This window comes from Rosa chinensis, chromosome 1 (genome assembly GCF_002994745.2).
Source record: "Rosa chinensis cultivar Old Blush chromosome 1, RchiOBHm-V2, whole genome shotgun sequence".
In the NCBI taxonomy this organism is placed as follows: domain Eukaryota; kingdom Viridiplantae; phylum Streptophyta; class Magnoliopsida; order Rosales; family Rosaceae; genus Rosa; species Rosa chinensis.
The window spans coordinates 32,955,288-32,971,534 of NC_037088.1; the positions used below are offsets into that span (position 1 = coordinate 32,955,288).

At 38.4% G+C, this 16,247-nt stretch overlaps 2 protein-coding genes across 4 annotated transcripts; both read right to left on the bottom strand.

Moving 5' to 3' along the window:
* Positions 1-3,221: 3,221 nt before the first annotated feature.
* On the bottom strand, positions 3,222-4,481 carry LOC112189680 (late embryogenesis abundant protein 6). The gene is made up of 2 exons (XM_024329029.2): positions 4,310-4,481; positions 3,222-3,780 (listed from the first exon to the last, which is right to left on the bottom strand). Exons 1-2 carry the CDS (start codon positions 4,385-4,387, stop codon positions 3,496-3,498), a joined length of 363 nt encoding a protein of 120 aa, XP_024184797.1. The 5' UTR covers positions 4,388-4,481; the 3' UTR covers positions 3,222-3,495.
* Positions 4,482-9,720: 5,239 nt separating this feature from the next.
* Positions 9,721-15,708, bottom strand: LOC112175501 (uric acid degradation bifunctional protein TTL). 3 transcript variants are annotated; one of them, XM_024313189.2, is made up of 5 exons: positions 15,366-15,708; positions 12,920-12,977; positions 12,652-12,753; positions 10,795-10,951; positions 9,721-10,300 (listed from the first exon to the last, which is right to left on the bottom strand). In XM_024313189.2, the coding sequence occupies exons 1-5, from the start codon at positions 15,593-15,595 to the stop codon at positions 9,900-9,902; spliced, it is 948 nt and encodes a 315-aa protein (XP_024168957.1). In that variant the 5' UTR covers positions 15,596-15,708; the 3' UTR covers positions 9,721-9,899. The 3 variants fall into 3 exon arrangements, with proteins under 3 accessions (XP_024168957.1, XP_024168949.1, XP_024168943.1); XM_024313181.2 differs by having other exon boundaries at positions 9,721-10,351; XM_024313175.2 differs by having other exon boundaries at positions 9,721-10,354.
* Positions 15,709-16,247: the final 539 nt, after the last annotated feature.

Below are 16,247 nucleotides of genomic sequence, written 5' to 3' on the forward strand. Positions count from 1 at the left end.
ATTCATGGAAGCCTAAAAACTGAACGGTTGAGATATCAAACCCTTCTAGTGAGGGATCTATTTTTTTTTTTTGGCTATTTTAAGAGATTTCTTATGGAACCCACTTTCTGCACATATCAGCATCTCAACCATTCAGTTTTTAAGTCTTCATAAGTAGATCACTTCTGCAAATTTTCAAACAAATTGGTGATCATTAGGGTACCGAAATAGATTAAATCAATTGACGAACTAAATATGTCCAACTTGAATTGTTCATTTTTATAATGGTAAATCATGATTACGAATTCTTTAACAATTTTCAATTGGGAAAAAAATACGAACAGTACCTGACCTTTGGCCCATTAGTAACTTTCATACCTCAACTTTAAAAAATATCACTTTGGTACCTGAAGTTCGGAGACCGACCCAACTTTAGTACATGGAGCTGTTAAAGACATTACGACATTAGTCAGCTGACATATAATAAAGGGTAAATGGATAATTTGAGTCTCTAATGTTATTTGGTTTTTTTTCCTCCACTTTCTGGTCCAAATCTTATCCGAGCACCTAGAAATTTTCTCTGAGCACCCATCTCACCATTCTTCACCAAAACTCTTCTTCGCCGGCTACTTCGTGGCACTTCCCTTCTACCCTCATTGCAAGAAATCACAACCGGCATATGCACCCTAATTTCAAGGCTTCTCTTTCGACAAAGGCAGCACACAATTGCGTTGTCTTCCCTCCAATTAATCACGAAAGCCAAGGGAGGCAAACCAGCCATAGATTCAGACTCCTTAGAGACACAAAAAGCAATGAAATTTAACGAATTAGTGAAAATTGGGGTTCTGGGTCTGATTTGGATAGGAATTTAGTGGGGCAAGGGATTAAGATTGAAACAGTGCATTGTATGAGAAGGAAGAAGGTAGGGTTGTTGAGGCTGGAGGAGGAGGAAGAAGAGAGAGCGTGATTCCGAAACTATGTATGCCGTAGTGTGCGGGAAGAGATCATCGATATTCGAAGAGCAATTGCCCTCATCAACATCATCGTCTCCTCCTATTCTCTCCAAGAGAATTAGTTTTCTTCTTCTTCTTCTTCTTCTCTGGTACACTTCTCCAAGACAATTTGTGGTTAAAGTACTTGAAACTCCACTTATTGTGGGGGAGAATTTGGTTAGGTTCTTCAAGTGGGGTTTGAAGGAGAAACCCGAGTTTAGAAATCAGGAAATTGAAGTCCAGTCAGAGTCTTCCTACAACTTTTGGGGTTCTTGAAATCAACTCAAATAAGGATTGAGAGAGTCAGAGAAACTGGAATTTGAAGCATGAGAACTTGAGAGGTGAAACTAAGTTTGAACTTTGAAGACGAGAAATAGGGAGAGTTGGGAGGAAGAAGAAAATGAACAGAGCATGAGGAAGAAGAAGAAGAAGATATTGAGTGAAGGGACGAGAATACCCCTCAAAGTTTGCCATCTGGCAAACGCCGTAACGACCAACAATGTTTTAGATACTAAAGTTCGGATCTGAACTTTAGATACCAAAGTAATATCTTTTGAAGTTGAGGTCAGGTACTGTTTGCATTTTTTTATCTTTTCAATTTAGATAAATTTTTTTTTTGAAATGATGTACTCATAGATATCTAAAAAATGAACGGTCAAGATGTCATAGGTGATTGAAAAATGGGTCCCACAAAAGATCCTTTAAAAGGGCAAAAAAAAAAAAAAATCCTTAGTGGAAATGGCCTTATACATATGTATCAATAGTGGACCCACACTTCTGCAAATAGTAAAAATCAGTATGTGTGTACACACACACACGTTCTATAGATAACCTCCTTACTTTAAGAATTTAACAAATTTTACTATTTTACACTAATATATGTCCTAATTCAACTAATTTAACTGTTGACCATTTAATCTAACTTTTAGATTCATATGTAAGAATTGTGTCTACAAAATATCAATCAAAAATCTATAATCATTTGGTCAATGAAAATGTGTGAACAAATGTAGTCTGTTAGATAAAATTATAAACATTATGCTAATCAAATGATTAAACGTTTTCTGATTGGGTAGATTCCCTCTATGGTACCTGAGGTATGGCCAATTAGACACTTTGATATCTAGTCTTCAAAATAGGATAATTTAATACCAGAACTTAGGCTTCGTTTGACCTTTTGGTATTTCTGTTAATTTTTCAATTAAATGTAAAGATAAAATTGATATTTGGAATATATGTATAAAAATAAAATAAAAAACATGAATTTTGTGGGTTGATAATTGTTCTTCATCATTTTATGCGTATGAATTAATGCTTTTGGGTTTTATGTTGAACATGAAATAATCGAATTTTGTGTTTAAAAAATCTAGTTGTCGTGATTGAACACCCACTAGATTACTCCACCGAATTATGTCTAACTCACCGAAAGTAGTCTCGTGGGTGTACGTTCAAATCACTACGGCTAAAATTTTTAAACATAAAATTCAAGTATGTTAACTTCAACATAACCCAAAAACATTAAATCATGTTCATTTGTTCCTAAAGGACCTAGAAAATTATGAAGACCCAGGGCCGATGGTCATCAATCCACAAAACTCATGTATTTTATTTTATTTTATTTTTATAAATATATTCTAAATGTCAATTTTATCCTTACATTTAAGTAAAAAATTGACAGAAGTACCAAAAGGTCAAACGGATCCAAAGTTCAAGTATCAAATTATCCTCTTTTAAAGACTATAAAGACTAGGTACCAAAATGTCCAATTTGCCATATCTCGGGTGCCATAGAAGGAATTTACCCTTTCCAATTTGACTAATTTTTTGTAGGATTCACATGTGTTTATTATGTAACTAGAGAATGACTTGTTTAGATTATTAAAATATATGCTTAAAATAAAAATATCCTCAAAATTCAAGTTTATGGAGATCCTCTCTAAAATCTCGCGTTTTAGAGAGCACTTCCTTATTTTAAGAATTTGAAGATTTTTACTATTTTACACTGATATATGACTTAATTCAATAATTTCAACCGTTGATCCTTTAATTTAGATTCCTATGCAAGAATTGTGTCTACAAAAAATCAATCAAATTCATATTCATTTGATCGTTCAAAATTGTGTAAACAAATGTAGTCCGATAGATAAACTCAAAACGAACATTGTGCTAATAAATTGGTTAAACGTTTTCTGATTGATTTGGCTAATTTTTTTGTAAGATTCACGTGTGTATGTAATTAGAAAATGAATAGTTTAGATCACCTGTACTTTAATACTTTCCATTACAAATACAAAAATTACAAAATTAGGGGATAGAGAAAAGGAAAGTAACAGGATATTGTACATACACACCACTCATACGGGGTGCAAAATTATATTACAGCCTATTAGGAACGAGTTAATTAACATAGACAATTACAACGATATTCATGCATGCATAAAACCCTAATGCATGCAACGAATAGAATCAAAGTACTTATATAGTATACAGTTAATGAGTATGAATGATGATGCAAAATGAAAGAATTAAGACATTTTGTTATAAGTTGGGGGAGACATGTTAGTAGTAGGAAGAGGGTTAGCAGCAGCGTTATTAGGAACACCCCCTCGTCCTGCCTCTGCCCCTGACCCAGCCCCGGCCGCTGGATCAGATTCCCTGAGCTTGGCTAACTGCTTATTCGCCATTTGTTCTCCGGTTCTAGCAATTTCTCCAGCCTTGGCGACATGATGCACCATTGTTGCTTCCGCCTCTTTTGCCAATCTCACCTCATGAGCTATGTCTGCTCGGGCTTTAGCTATTTCTTTCTCGGCCTATATAAATTCGTATATAATTGGAATAACTGTGTGTTAGTATTCCAAAACATAGGCAGAGAGCAGGCGAGTAATGTAAGTGTATGAACTATAAATATGCATATCTGATCGACATCAATGGAGTCTTGTCACGGGAGAGACGCACTACAATGGTAATGTGTAATTTGAATCCAAATCATGTGTTTTTTTCCTTCGATGCTTATATCTAAAATTACATAGTTATATAATTAGATTTTCTTTTAATCCTGGTTCCAACATAAGTCCTAGATACTTACATCCGACTTTCTTGAAATAGGGTCGTTTAGGATATTAGCACAATATCAACATCAAATTATCAACAAGAGATCCTATATGCATTTTTTTCGGTTAAAGATCCTACATGCATTTGGGGTATTATGCCAATCACTTCTCTAATTGATATGTGAACTGCCTTTAAATGTGAACATCTCCTCTATTAAGATGTATTCAACATTGTGGTTAACAAGTATAATGATCTATGTAACAAGTATATGGTCTTGTGACCACGTACCTTCTCTTCAGCCCTAGCCTCTTCCTTGACCTTTTTCATGGCGGTCATTTCACCAAGCTTGTCCTTAACAGCCTGCATTTTTGCCTTCTCTCTTATGAACAACCTACAACGATCGAAATCAAATGAGTTGCACTGTATAATTATCTAAATGGGTAATTCTCAATTGCCATATATATAGATGTATAGATGTAATAGGATTCACATGCATCGTGCAGATGTTTAGTACGAATTTGTGAATGATATTTGAAGGGACTTCCGTCAAGCACTCTAAAATTAATCTTTACCCCCAATGCCAATTCAAGATCCGGTTTTTAAGTTGTCTTATGTATGGTGTGTGACTGAAATTCATTATTCAAGTAGGGGAATAGAAGGCCATGCAATACTAATTACCTAAATAAAGTCATTGAATAGCAATTTGTCGATAGCGGTTGATTGCTCGAGTACTCCTTAGATTTGAACTTAATACAACCTCACCTACGTTTTTCGTTTGAGAATTGTTGGTCAGGACGATGAGCTCTAGTGAAATGACACTGAACACTTAAAACTTTTCTGATGGGTCCCTCTTTTTTTTTTTTTTTTTTAATGGCTGGTGCGGCTGCTTTCAAGCCTTGATTAATGAAACTGCAGAATACATTTGGGGGGGGGGGGGGGGGGACATAGTGCCTGAACCCCAAATTACAATAAGCATCGAGAGAACTTTTTGAGATAATAACAAGAATCTCAACTAAAACTATGTATTCTAACAAGCACCGACTAGCGAAAAGTGCTCTACTGACTACTTCATTCGCTTTACAATTGTGGTGACATACTGGAAAGATAACTCTATTACGAAGAAACATCATTACAAATAGCACAGCTTTCCCACTATGTTGCCACTGGAAAATAACTCCAGTGACACTTAGTTTCACCCTGCCACTACGAAGCAGCGACCATTTGACCAAGCAAGGAACTCGCCGCCTACCCAGAGCAGACACATTACTGCTACTAGGCGATTGCGACTATTTGCCAAAGTAAGGAGCTCACCGCCTACCTAGAGCAAACAAGGCACACAAGGTGCATAGACTGGGACCAAGCCCATTGCGCCCTACGACTAAATGGTATATGCTTATTACCGACGTTAAGCCACAACCTAGTAAAAGTAAAAAACAACAAAAGTAAAGAATAAGGTAACCTAGGCCCAAAACAACAGTCCAAGCCCAAGCACCACTAAAGGATTGGGCAGCCCACCATCCAGTCCGAATATCAATGCGAATGCAGCCCATAGCCCAAGCCCAACGTTGCATCAACGCACCCAACCTCTGCACCCCGTCGCTGAAGTCACCGCTGCCGCTGCACCACCACACACGCCGGCACAACACCAACGTGAACAGGACTCGATCGCCTTCGCACCACCCTAGTACCCAACCCAAAGAAAATTTGGACAGAGAAACCCCAAGCTGATATCGTAGTCGAAGCCATTGAAGAACAAAGCAAGCTTCAATTTTCGATCCCACCTCCTTCACCCAAATTGCCGGTCACCAACCACCCCTACGATCAGATCTCAACCCACCACAACAAGCCACGGACACCACCTACCCACTACCCAAGCAACGCTGCCCTAAGATGGTCTCCCACCGTATTTTCCGTTGGCTGACAGTTACCGAAACCAACCTATTGAAAGGCCAGCAACCACAATGGGAAAATTACCCATCCGGTAGAACCCACCACACTCCGACGAGGCCAGAGGCCTGTCTCAGCACAGTGAGCAGCCGGACGAGAACCAGAGAGCGAAAAGAAAACCTTAAGTTTTTAGAAATAGCGTGTGGAGCACATTTTGGGAATTTAGTTGTTCAATGGGTCCATCTTTGTGAAATAGAGTTTTTATTTTTTATTTTTTTTTATTTACATTAAAATCACCCGGTCCTTACTGATCTTTGTTTCTTCTTCATTATTTTTCTAAGTTAAAAAGATAATTCATGATGTAATTTACCAAACAATAAAATAACGACTCACTCATAAGAGTTGTCAGAAAAAGTCATTACTCACAGTATTTCCAATAGAAACACACCTCTAGCGCATTCACTTTTGAAGAGTACACTCAAAATAAAGAAAACTAGAAGCCCTGAAGGGATTAAAATGAAACAACAAAGTTTCCACTTTCCTTGAAGAAAAAATCAAAGCTTCCAAAGGAGTTTCATCCTCCGATAGCGCTTCCTCCTCCAACCAATTTAGAAATCGCTTCCTTTGATTTTTGGACGAGCGTTATCAGCTTTCCTGTTAGGGTTAGCCACTCCCTTCTGGCTTTGGTCTATTCTTCCCGCTCATTGACCTCCTAGCTCTCTCTCTCCTTTTTTTTTTCCTTTTCTTTTTGAGATGAAATGGTGAGCCTCCCATTGTCTAGGAATGGCTAAAGCCATTTCCTCGAACATAGCTAGTGGCAGTGCAGGCAAAGCCAACAAAGCTCTGTCGGCCCTCTTATGGCCACTCAGAGAGACGACTTCTGCCTCCTCCACTAGTAAAAGAGGCTTCACCACTTTTGGCAGCAATTGGTCCACCGACACACTTGAAATTGATGAAAGAAACAAGTCGGGTATGAACCGGCTGGGCAAAACTCTTAAGAAGTCAGCAACAAACAACCTAGCACGTACTATTCAGATAACACCCTCCCCCCTCGTGGATGGCCCAGTAGACTTAGCTCCAGTCTGCAGTGGAGCCGCTTGCCTGAAAGGAACCCTAGACTCACTAGTTTAAACAACGACAACCTTGCCATTGCTGTCAAAGGCGACCTCACTTTCAAATCTTCCATCTCCTTCACTAGGAGCTTACTTATCCCACTCGCCAACATGCTCTAATAACCGACAATCCCTGTACGTAGGCACCCTTAGTCCTTTGGAATTGAAAGTCGATCAAATTAGGTTCAACTTTCTGTGAAGAGGTAAATTGCCTGAAAATCCTAATCTGCCTTCTTGTATTCATCACTAATCAAATTCTTTGCTCTTTGCTCTCCTGCCTACAATGTAGTGCAATCAGGTAAAAACGGATAACCATACCCATAATCGACCCTACCCGAACTAAGTCCCTGTTTGGAATTGCTTCGCTTTTAAAAAAATAAAGTTTTGTTCAAAATTTTATATTTTATTGTGTTTGGTAAATAAATAAAAAGCAGCTTTAATTGAAAGTTATAGGTCTCTGGCAACAGATTTTAGAAGCACCCTAGAGGTTGCTTTTAGTAGCTGTTGTGGATCAAAACACACTCTGCAAGTGTTTTATGTACTGGCAGCCCACTTTTAAAAATATTATTTACCAAAAACTAAACTGTTTTAATTCACAGCTGATTATTCTCACAACACAGCAGTAATAGTTTTTTTTTTTTAAAGTCACAACAATCTCAAACTAGCCCTAAGACTATACCTTATCCTCCAAATCATCGGAAGCATATCTGTTAAACTCGTAATATTAGGATTACGGGTGAGAAAACGTCCCACAAGGTAGAAGTGATTGTCTTGAAGAGAAGCAGCTCCAACCGAGCCCCAAATCCACTCGTGGGGCATCAGACAGAGCAGAGGAAGTGGCAGGGCTAGAGATTGCATTTGCCATGAGAATTGGTAGTTTGTAACTTTGTACCAAAGATGACTGTCGTCGAAGAAAACTCTAGCAGAGCACTAGATCATAATCTTATTTTTGAGCTAAAATAGAATAACATAGTATTTTCCGTACCCTTTACACATTTTTTTGTTTTTTTTTGTTTTGAGGGGAATGGAAGACTGATCCATTGATATAAAATCATACGACCTCACTCTCGGTCAAGCATGAAGGGTACAAACACCCCTCATATTACAATCATTGCTCAAGTAGTGCACTGAATGCACATAAAAAATGACTACTAGCCTAGACTACTGCGCCTTGAACACTAAGAAGCTACAACACCAAAAAAACCAGTACATCCGCCTAAGACCCTAATGGTGTACATCAATACTAATCTTTGGGCACATTGTAATGTCCTAGAGAAACAAGGTATACAAGGCCAAGGCCTATAGCACCCAATAAGGGAATTATTGAAACAAAAAAGAAAAAACTCATGCAACAGTCCAACTAGCCCAAAAGAAAGCAATATCCAAGGCCCAAACCAGCCTGGCCTTGCCCAACCCAGCCTCCACGTCCCTTTGCACCTGCCACACGCACACAACGATGATCCCACCACCACGACTCACAGTGATCTAGGACTGCCGCCCGCATCAGGGAAGATCACCACCACCGCGATGCCACCACCACAGAGAAGTCACCAAAACAGCCAGACTTGGGTCCAACCGATAGATCCCAACCTTCAAGCCGCCACCGGAAACCCCTCTGAAGACGCCATCACCGCTGCCCGGATCACCAACCCACGCCGCTCGCATCGTCCTTAATTCAGTACCCACGGTCGCTCAACGCAGAGAACGACGAACCAAACCTCACAGACCAGTACTGGCAAGCCCGAATATAGCCAGCCTCAAAGCCAAAAGGACCATAACCATCAATACCCGTCCGACAGCGTCACAACGTCGGCGAGGGAGAGCCAGCGCTGACGCTGGAGCGCCACCGGACGAGAAAAAACTTGCAAAAGCCTAGGCAGAAGTTGTGCTAGTCTCTCCCCCAACAGGCGGCTAGGGTTTTTTTGTTTACCCTTTACACCTTTACACATTGTTGTGTAGTAATACACATAACAAATTTAGATTTTTTGAAAAAAAAATAAAAATGAACGACTTAACCACTCCCCCATATAAAAAATTAAAAGGGACAGACGTACTAGGAGACATTGAAGTCATTCATGGTCCCATCTACAAGCCTTTACACATTGTTGTGTAGTAATACGCATAACAAATTTAGATTTAAAAAAAAAAAAAAAAAAATGAACGACTTAACCCACTCCCCCATATAAAAAATTTAAAAAGGACAAACATACTAGGAGACATTGAAGTCATTGATGGTCCCATCTACTGGCTCAAGAACTTCAATAATACTAGGTGAAACAACTCTGGATATTGGTCTCTTTTCGTTGAAATTCTTATCAGTCAACAAAAGTTGGAATGTTTTGTAGTTTCTTTGCATATTTTCCATGGGACCAAAAAAAAAAACAGAGAGAGAGAATAAAAATTACAATAAGCTTAAAGTGAAACCAGCTTAAGAGTACCCAAATGACCAATTCATAACGAAGCGAATGGGGGAATCAATTAGGTATTGACAATAACAACCTTGGCCAACCACTTCATTTTCGGTATCCAATCAAGCTTCTTATGTCAACATGTTGAAGTGAAGAATGAACCAGATGAGGGGGAAGATTACCAATGTTGGCCGGAACAGATTGTTCCATCTGAAACTAATTCAATGAACAAAGTTACTAAAATATGAAGGACATGGCATCAAGATGACCTCATTTGTCAGATTCTAGTTGAGCACGACAGGATAAACCATTTTTTTCTTTTCTTTTTCCCAATAGAATTTGTAGGCTCTCAAGAGTTCTAGTCTCATAACAACAAACCAGTCCTTTGGCTACATACAAGATACATCTTCAAAGGCAAGATTTGAAGTAAAATTATTGACAGTTTATTTGTCAACTGACCTACAACAAAGTCTAGCTTCCACGGTAAGTTGAGAATGAGAAAGGTGACAGCAGCAGAGGAACATGAAAATGTTCCAACTTCTGTGACTCCCTGATTTCAAACACAATGGAAACATAAGGAAAGAACCCACCTGGGCAGTACTTGCCGGTGTTAAAACTTATCCTGTATATCCCTGGGTTCACTGCATCAACTATGCTCAACAACTGACCACTTCGCCCATCACTATTCGTAGTTGAAGACCCTTGAAATACCCAACCGCCTATAGCTGACTCGCCAAACACAGGACGAGGTTGATGACCCTTCCACATTTCTAAACATACCTCAATGCCTGCACCCGGAGATCCTCGGGAAACATCCAAGACATGGGTTGTGATGGGTGGACGGGTTTGAGTTGGAGTCTGAGTTTTTACAGCTGAAATTTCAGAAGAAGCACTTAGATGACCTCCAATAATGCTCACACGATCTTCTAGGGTTCAGAAAACAACAAATAAATTAACTTATATAAAAACAAAATGAATGGAAAAAAAAAAATCAAATATTCCTCTTAATTTTAGGTTGCATGACATCAAACATGGAAGCGGGCAGCACATACTGAGTATATGTCAAAAAGGCAGAAGTGGGCAAAAATTAAAAACGTATATTCGATTAATATTTAAGATATCTGTCACAGATATGAAGAAATTATCTGGTTGAAATGATTTGATTTCATTCCATTATGATGCCCTGTGACCTAGAAAGATGTCATGCCTTCTGACTTTGTAGGGCTGTTGCTATTGTATATTAAGAAAAATAGAAATTTCTAACAAGAACCAACTTGTAAACATACAGAAACACAGATGCATTACCATCATCCTGACTGTAACTGCAATTTTATAATAGATCAACTGGAAATGAACTTAAAAGTACCTTCCACTTTCTTTGCAGCAACTGTGGGATTCATGTTGCCTGTTGAAGGAACCTTTTCTTTAGTTGAGAAAAGTTTCCCAAGACGTAATTCTGTTATTTTCATCTGCTCCTCAGCCGCAATCTCAAACTCAACGATAGGCCTATTTGGATATCGTCTCTGCAATGAGAAAAGTAAACTTTAGTAATCTGAGAAACAATTTATGGGACCTTGTAATTCCAAGGTCCAAAGTCTTGAAATAAACATCAACATAATACCTGATGGAATATCTCACAGGGTCTTTAAATTTTCTTTGTGAGTTTTCAGGCATAATATTTATTCGAACAGAAAACTATTGAAGATAACAAGTGTGCTTCATATATTGGTTATCGTTTACTGTTAAGACTGTTGGTAATAAACTATCAATATGTCCGTCACTTCTGTTAGAGAACGAAACAGAGGCAACATTCAGAGAATGATACAGTAGCCACAACTTTGTTAGAAAAGAATACCCTTGTGGAAGTCCAAGAATAGCCCAAAACTTTTTGGTCCAAAGTGAAGTAAGTATCCTCTGTAGCCGAAGAGTCCAAATCAGTAATAGATAATAAATAAAGTAAGTAATTACAAAAATATATAAGAGTTTATTTAAGTCTTAAGATAAGTAGAATGTCTTTTATATGGTCCAAGAGTCTAATGTTATTTAAGGAGCCTTTTGGCTATCTCTTGTTAGCCAAATCATACTGGAAGGAACAAGAATTGAGTGTTGTTGAAGGTTGGTACCTTGGTATCTCGTCTCCTACTTTGTTCTCTCTTTTCTCCTTCTTTTGTTCTCTATTCCCTAACTTCTCCAAAACAACATTAGACCATCTCTGTCTTCTAAAATACTGCATTTCTTAAGCTTTATAACTTCCCCAGCCCACCATAATCATACTCACCCCCACCCCTGCTCTGTCCTACATCATATTAGGATCACAGCAAAATATCCTACCTGCTCTTCAAAACTTTTCCCCTCGCTATTACAATGGTTACTAATGCAGTGCTATCATCCAAAGTTGAGGGTTTGTCTAAATATTATGGAGCTATTACAAATCACGGAAAGAGGTGATTCAAAAAATTAAATTCCTTGAAAAACAACTTTAAATCTGTGTCTCAAATGCTTAACGAGAAGATGAAAGAATGTGAAGTATATAAGCATCAATTCATCATCTTCATCTCTTAGACAAGAATAAGAACCAAGACAGTCTGGCCAGAAAGGGGTGTCAAACAGGAAGTTGCTGATTTCAATGGGGACAGCATTACCAAAGTGTTCCTGGATTGGCTATATGGCTGGGGGGAGTTCCTTTATGTGGCATCACATGGCAGAGGAGCAAAAAGTCTTTCACGGGAAGCTAAACTGAAGCGGACAGCTAGGTTTGGTGGCAATGTTACTTTGTACCAACTAAATACAAGCAACGCATTTTCTATTCCTTAACTTCTCTAAACCTACAGCTGGCTTTAAACATTTTTGTCTTCTAAAAAACACTCTATTTCTTAAGCTTTCTAACTTTCCTAGCACACCATAACCATACTAACATCACCCTTGCTCTATCCTACATCACTGTACTTAAATGTACACAGGGTCTGTTGACAACAAATACATGATTAAATTATAATAAAATCTCTCCTACTTTAATTCAGCCAACACATGAAGACCAAAAGTATCTACTAAATATCAAATGATATGGCAATTAGTTTATTCATTTATTGATTAAATTTTCAATTTACCAATCCCTTTAATCCCGATTTATTTCCAGAAGCTAGTTTTCATGTTCATCATGGTATAGAAAAACAGTTTACAATTTAGAAGATTGAAATGGAAATCAACTTTAATAGAAAATTACCTTCAATTCAGCGAGTATCCCATCAGTGCTCTTTCCCGATGCACAAATAAGAAATACAAACCCAAACTTTTCCCTGTATTTAGTATTCCATTGAGAAAGCTCCTGCAAAAGCCAGTAGATTATAATGATTAAAAAATAAAAACCTTCTGTCAAATAAATAACAACTGAAAAAATCAAATGAATTTTCATTGTAGTACATATGTTTTTTTTTTTGTTTTTTTTTTTTGTGAAAACTAAAACAGCAAGGAGAAAGCAGCATTATACTGACCTGTAAGCTTGAACTAGTAGCAGTTGCAAAAGCAGTTGACTGCTCTCCTTTGCTCCACCTACAAAAGGATTTCTACACTAATTACTTCAATGCATACAGATAATAATAAAGAAATAGAAAGATAAGGTGGCTAGCAGCATAAAATAGAAAGACAGAAAACAGGAATTCCCTTATAGATCTATCAAGACTTCAAGGGATATGGAAACTTTCAAGGCCTCTCATCTTGACGATACACCCAGCCGAAACACAAATTGGCTTAAGAAACTGAGGACTCAAACTGGCCACATATTCTTTTAAACATTCAAATGTAAACTAAGGGATGGGATAGCAAAAGGACCTCAACTCAATTTGCTAATAACACCAAACACACTGGGGGAACTATAGTCTAGAAATACTGTGCCATCATTACTGATTAAACACCACTAAACTTATACTCCAGAAATGAAGATCAAATAGATGACTAAGCAAAAAGCACAACACATTTCAGCAAGCTAGAGCAAACCTATGATGGCACACAACTGGATTCTGTCATTTAATCTCAAATCTCTCAAATGTCAATATATAAACCCAGAGGACTGGCTCTCTTCCCTTTGCCAAAAGCAAATTGCTTTTGACAAAAAAAAGAGAATGGCTACCTGCTGCAATCTCCCAGCTAACCCCACTTTTCTAAAACTTCTGCCATAAAAAGAAGCAACTTCAGAACGCATCAAAATATGATCGACTATCCCTCCATGACACACTAGTGGAGAGAGAAGCAACAACTTGGCTTCCTCAGTTGAAGTATACACAGGTCTTCACCCTTCCATGCACCACCGACCAGACTAAAACCTTGACCATAAGGGAATCTTAGGTTTCCATATGGCACTTGCTGGATTTGATTCATCTTCCATCAGGAATGTGTTAGAAGAATTACCCAAAAAGCACCAGAAGATTCCAACTTCCATCTCCTCTCATTGTTTTCGCAACCACCAAGGCACCAAATTGACTGTTTTCTGTAGCCATACTTCTTGTTACACCACCACATCTCCAATGGAATCTCCAAAGCCATTTCCCCAACAAAGCAATATCCCCTTCTATCAAATTCTCAAGTCCCAAACCTCTTATTACAGCACCACATCTCCAGTGGAAATCTCCAAAGCCCATTTCCCAACAAAGAGATATCCCTTTCTACTGAATTCTTAATTCCCAAACCACTCTCACTGCTAAATTCTTACTACAACACCAAAAGAGTCCCCAACTTCCAACTTCCAACTTCCATCTCCTCTTATCTTGTTTTGAACCCACCATACTGACCAAAACTGAGTCTTTCCAAACAGTGTTGGAAAAAATTGATTTAATTGAACCCACCATATCAACCCCCACTCTCTCCAAAAAAAAAAAATGGAAAAGTCTTTCCAGAATCTACAGCCCCACAACCACCAACTATATGCTGAAAACACTGGGAATGAATATTGGCTCATCCATACAAAATTGTCCTTCCAAGGGATTCGACTGATAGCATACTTCTAATGACAGCACCACATCTCCAATGGAAATTTTGAGAACTCCAACAAAGAAATATCCGTTGCTACTAAATTCTCTATTCTCAAACCATACTCACTGCTTTTGGATACCACATCTCACCTAGATGATCCTTTGTGCCTTCCATAATAAAAAACAGTGGATAATAGACCCACTCAACTAATAAAATTACAGCCGAAACGCCAAACGGCCAACTCTCAAAAACCAGACAACAGCGACTCGAAGAAATGGCAAAAAATCCCTAACTCCAAAGAAACTCAGAAGCACCCAGCTCCTCCATCCTCGGATCCTCACAACCTCTTCTGTTTCTTTCCATCCAAGTGACCCAAAAGATGGCCATCATAGCACATCTCCCCATAACCCTTCCCTTCTTCCTCCCACCGATGAACCCGCATCCGTCATTCAACAGAGCCACACAAGAACCATATTACAGGTTTCCTCAGTTGCGTAACTAATATCTACTTAGTACTGCACCACCACTAAGAAACTAACAAAACTACAATCTACATCTACAAATACATAGCAAAACTCAAATAAAGGACCCAGCCACTTCAACTTTCAGCAAGCTAGAGCAAACCCAACGACGACATGGACCAAAAACCCACAATGGTTTCAATGAATCAAAACCGAAAGCTATCTACACTATCCAAGAACACCATAACCAATAACACATGTCCATCCCAAATTCCAGACCCGAACCGAGTTAGTTCGAAAAATACATCAAACTCTCATATCACACTTATCTTGATTGCACAACAGAAACAGCAAATTTTATTCGAAACAAACCAAAGCACTCTAATTCCATTTCTTTCAATAATGTAGATGAAAATTTCTCAATTTCCAAAGTATAATTCAGTGAACAAATCAAGAAAAATATATAAATAATTAAAGAAGAAAAAAAGAGAGGAGGTTAAGAAAACTGAACTGAGCAGAGGTGGAGTGGGAAGAAGGAGAAGGATTGTGGCCGATCTGAGGATGAGCGGAGAAGGCCTGAAGCCAACCGGTGACGTCGACCTTGTTGAACCAAATGTCTCTGGCCGCAGTCACGGCTTCGTCGAGAGAAGAGAAAGGAGAGGCCTTGGACATTTCTTTGGCGAATTTGGAGCTTCCGCAGCAAGCGAAGAATTCTTGCTCCTCAAATTTGAATCCCTCCATTTTTGTTTCTGTTACTAGACCCAAATCTGCAGGGTCGAGACTCAGGTTGATCTCTCTGATCAAAAGAGTCTAGTCGTATTGGACAAGACAGCCAATCTGCCCTGTTATAATTACGCCAAAAAAGAGACCTTTTATTGCTTTCCTTTTCTTTTTGGATTATAGTTTTTTTTTTTTTTTTTTGAATAGTGAGGTAGCATGTTATCTCAGTTACGTTAGCGAGTTAGTAACACACCTATTCAGTCAATATTCAAACCGAAGTCTACAAGAGTATTCAAGTAAAGACAGACTAATCTTCTGCCGCACATGCCCACGAATGCAAAAACCCCTCAAACTTACTAGCTACAACCTAGCATGAAGTTTAAAGTATAAACCATAAGAGAGCGTGCTCTCTATCTCTTCTCCTTCTTTAAAGGACTTTTGGTCCTTAAACCCAAATTTTCTACCCTAGACCTCGTTTGTTATTAGACTCTGACCTGAGCTAGTGCCTGTAATATGCTCCAAGGCTTATCTAGATGCTATTACCGCTAAGTGTGCATTTTCTAATATCCATCATCAACTTTAGTCAGGGTGTTGACTTTTCTCTTTACTTTTTCGTTAAGAACCAAGGTACTTAGGTCAGACTCTCTTACATTATTCTTGAGCTCATGAGGTA